At 41.2% G+C, this 4,105-nt stretch overlaps 1 protein-coding gene across 2 annotated transcripts; it reads left to right on the forward strand.

Annotated features, from left to right (window-relative positions):
- Positions 1-204: 204 nt before the first annotated feature.
- Positions 205-3,443, forward strand: LOC110412909 (HCP-like superfamily protein with MYND-type zinc finger). 2 transcript variants are annotated; one of them, XM_021423568.2, is made up of 4 exons: positions 205-655; positions 751-913; positions 1,051-1,834; positions 2,799-3,443. In XM_021423568.2, exons 1-3 carry the CDS (start codon positions 414-416, stop codon positions 1,804-1,806), a joined length of 1,161 nt encoding a protein of 386 aa, XP_021279243.1. In that variant the 5' UTR covers positions 205-413; the 3' UTR covers positions 1,807-1,834; positions 2,799-3,443. The 2 variants fall into 2 exon arrangements, with proteins under 2 accessions (XP_021279243.1, XP_021279235.1); XM_021423560.2 differs by lacking the exon at positions 2,799-3,443 and having other exon boundaries at positions 206-655; positions 1,051-2,132.
- Positions 3,444-4,105: the final 662 nt, after the last annotated feature.

Raw genomic sequence — 4,105 nt, forward strand, 5'->3', positions numbered from 1 at the left:
CAACAGATTGATTTCTTTGCCCTTATTTTCTCAGTGTTATAACCGACGACCAACGTCGGGATCTGGGTCAACGTCGTTTGACCATAAGGTTAAGAATGTAATTAAGCTTACCGAACTCTGTCCTCCCCAGGCCAGGAGGTTTTTTTACTGCTCTGTTTTAAATTATTTATTTATTATTAATTCACTCGGTTCTGTCGTTGTTGTTGTTGTTTTGCTCTCTCTTCCTTTTAAAGGACTTTTTTTTGTGCTTTCCCTCTTTTATATAAGGTCTGGGTTTGCTTTTTTTTTCTTTTATTTTCTATTTCCTCTCTTTATCTCTTGAGCCGCTAGGAAAGACAGAGAAAGCAAGAGAGAGAAAGAACGGACGCTAATTCAGATAGGTAGATTAGATAGGGATATAGAGAGAAATAGAAATGAGAACAAGGAGAGGCCTTTGTTACCCTAGAGCCGATGTTTTTGTAGAGAAGCTGGTAGTTAAAAGGAGAGATTTCGCCGGGGATAATATGGCATGCCGGAAAAGGCAAAGATTCTCGCCTGAGATCGCTGGAAAGAGTGATTTATTCGATGCTTTACCCGATGATCTTGTCATTTCCATACTGTGCAAACTGAGCTCCACCGCCCGTTGCCCTTCCGATTTCGTCAACGTCTTGATTTCGTACGTCGACGTTTTTACTGGACTTTTCGTTGCTTCAGAGTAAAAGTTTGGATTTTTTTTTCTAACAATTTTTTAATTGATTTTTTGTGGAACAGATGCAAGAGATTAAACAGGTTAGCACTCCATTCTATGGTGTTATCCAAGGCCTCTCCAAAAATGTTTGCCATTCAAGCCAAAAACTGGTCTGATTCAGCTCACAGGTTCTTGAAGTCTTGCGCTGATGCCGGAAATGTTGAAGCTTGTTACACTCTCGGCATGGTGAGTAAACTCAGGATAAAGATATTAATTTTATTTTAATAACTGATATTATTACTTTATTAAGAACTCCAAATTTTTTTTTTTTACTTCTTGATAAGTTTAGTCTAACGGGTTAACTGTTGTATGATTTGGAACAGATTCGTTTCTACTGTTTACAAAATCGTGGGAGTGGAGCCTCTCTAATGGCTAAGGCGGCGATTAGCTCCCACGCGCCGGCGCTTTACTCCTTAGCTGTGATTCAGTTCAACGGCAGCGGCGGCACAAAAAACGACAAGGACCTCAGAGCCGGTGTGGCTTTGTGCGCGCGAGCTGCTTTTCTGGGCCACATCGATGCCCTGCGTGAGCTCGGTCACTGTCTTCAGGACGGCTATGGCGTCCGACAGAACATCGCCGAAGGTCGTCGATTCCTCGTCCAAGCCAACGCCCGAGAGCTCGCAGCGGTTTTATCATCAACTGCTGCTTCTAACATCCCTACTCGCTCTTGGCTCACATGGAGCCCACACCCGATCCCGCACCCAAACCACCGTCATCCGACCGTCCCAGGATGCCCGTTGCTGAGCGATTTCGGATGCAATGTGCCCGCGCCGGAGGCGCATCCGGCTAGCAGGTTCTTAGCGGAGTGGTTCTCGGCTCGGGGCGGGATGCCCGGCCCAGGATTGAGGCTATGCTCGCACGTGGGTTGCGGAAGGCCGGAGACAAGAAAGCACGAGTTTCGCAGGTGTTCGGTTTGTGGGGCTGTGAATTACTGCTCACGCGCTTGCCAGGCTCTTGATTGGAAGCTGCGCCATAAAGCCGAGTGCGCGCCGGTAGAGCGGTGGCTGGATGAAGAAGGTGACGGTGGCGAGGGAAACGGACCCGTTGATGGGAACGACGACATCATCGCCGAGAGCTAAACACGTAACGGCGATGTTAACGCCCATGGTAATATATCAGTTTTTTAAGGCTATTAAAGAGAATGAAAAAGTGGAAATGGAAAAAACGAGGCCAGTTTTGGTGGAAATTTTAAATTAACGAAAAAAAAAACCTTTACTGTCGTCGTTGAAACGGCGGAGTTCTTACTTTCCCTGTGTCCCCTGATTGTATAGAGGGGTAAACCGGAGAAATCAAGGGGCTTTTTGTTTTTTAATCCTTCAAAACTTTTTGCTTTTTTTGTACTATAGAGCAATGTTCGCCTTAATTTGGGTAAATTAAAATTCAATTTCCGGTATTTTTCTGGGATTATGTGTCCAATTTAGTTATTTTATTTTGCTTACAATGTGGGTTTAGGAATGGCATAATTCTGAAGGTTCCATTGCTTATAGATCCAAGTATGAAAATGCTAATTTGAACTTTACATCTTGTAGGGGACAAGTAGTAGTCTTAACAAAGAACTACTAAAAACAAAATTAGGTATGTGGATGGGATGAATAACCAAACTACCATAAAATTTTGGTTTATGTTTAAGAAACTGGCTTTACTTTGCTGTAAAGGTAGTGGGATGCCTTTGCCTTGGATGTCAAAAGAAGTGAAAATTCGAATTTTGAGAAGTAGCCATTTTCTTTTTCTAGGGTAATAATAGTCGGTCATTAATTCATCTCCTTTTTGGTGGTCAAAAAGGCTAAAACGCACCCAAGAGAGTGACCAGAAGAAATTCAAAGAAGAAAAAGGAATATGAAATGTAGTGGGAGAGGCATGCATTTTGCAAGTGGAGGATGTTGGTGCTTTTAAAATGGCCAAGACCCGTTTCACAAAACCAAACCCAAAACAAAAAAAAAAAAACCCTAACCCATATGTATGCCCGAAAAAGGCATCATGTTGGGGGGGTGCACTTAATTCTTTCTTTCATCCTCATTATTAGTCTTCTTCCTTTTGTTTTATAAAAATCTCTCTCTTTATTCCGTTTCAGAAAATGGGTGGCGATAGGTGGTCCAAGCCCAACCCATCTAAAGGGCATTGGTTGGAGCTCCAGCTGTAGTTGAAAACAAAATTTATAGTACTGCCTGCTGCAGCATCAAGAAGATCCAAACGTACGTACTCGTAGATTTCTTCCCTGTTTAAGGGGGTTGACTCTTGGTCTGGATCCACAGTACAACCCCAGAATGTACTACAAAACTGAACAGGAATCAGGACGCAAAACCAACTTTATTTTAAAATTTTGGGTTAAGTTAAGCAGCACCGCAAAGATTAGAATGTCACATCTGACCAACTGACCACACTGGAATCAGCAGGACCATGACTACACACCCCTCTGACCATTGAAGCCACCTTTGGCTTGTGGTTGTTCGCATTTGCTGCAAACAAGCAATTTGAAATAAAGGGTGGGGAGCAAACACCAGTGCACTCTAAAATTAGGAGGCTGTTGGGACCTTTGTATCAGTAACACCAAACCTGTTGTGTTTATTGGATGATCCAGCATACCAACCTTGGCTAAACATGAATTTTCGACGACCCAACACGAAAACATAACCAATGAGTGGATGTTTAGCTCCATCACCCAACAACAAAAACGTAACAAATGACCTCGTGTTTAGCTCAACTTGTAGAATAAGCACTACAACAAAACCTATAATGGGAAGCCATTACTACGCTACACAAAAATATTTCCCTGTAAAGTTATGTATTAGGGGCATGGCATCAATCCTATTCTATTTACCTTTTGCATGTGATGATACATAGTTTGCTGCCTTTATATATATTTAAATTAATTCCTGCCTTTATATATATCTAGATTAATTCCCTCTAATTAGCACCAAAACTTTAGGAGTAAAAAAAAGTTTTCGAGGCAAAAGCACTGTCTCTATTTCAAAGTTATCTGCCTCGAATGTACCATTTTGGTATCCCACTACATACTTTCCTTCTTTTCTGTTTGCCGTACAATTTTCTTCTCCTATGCCAATGGGAAATTTGTCTTCAAATTTCAAAGTAGTAAACGAACGTGACTTCGATGATGCCTGGTTATGGAGGTAACATCGGGGGCTGATGCATGTGGCGAGTTCTTTGATATTTTCAATTGTTTGTTTCGCAATATTAGATTTTCATGGATAATTAAAATGTGAATTTACATTATTTAGTTTTTTTATTTTATCAAAATCATGTTAGGTTAATTTGGTTTGAGTAATGACACAATATTATGGTTCATCATATAATTTAATAAAATAGGTTAAACTCTAAAATTTTACGTGGGCTTAATGATGTAGACCTTTGTAGGAAACT

Source organism: Theobroma umbraticum, unplaced genomic scaffold (genome assembly GCF_002168275.2).
Source record: "Theobroma umbraticum cultivar Fairchild unplaced genomic scaffold, ASM216827v3 scaffold_30.0, whole genome shotgun sequence".
In the NCBI taxonomy this organism is placed as follows: Eukaryota; Viridiplantae; Streptophyta; class Magnoliopsida; order Malvales; family Malvaceae; genus Theobroma; species Theobroma umbraticum.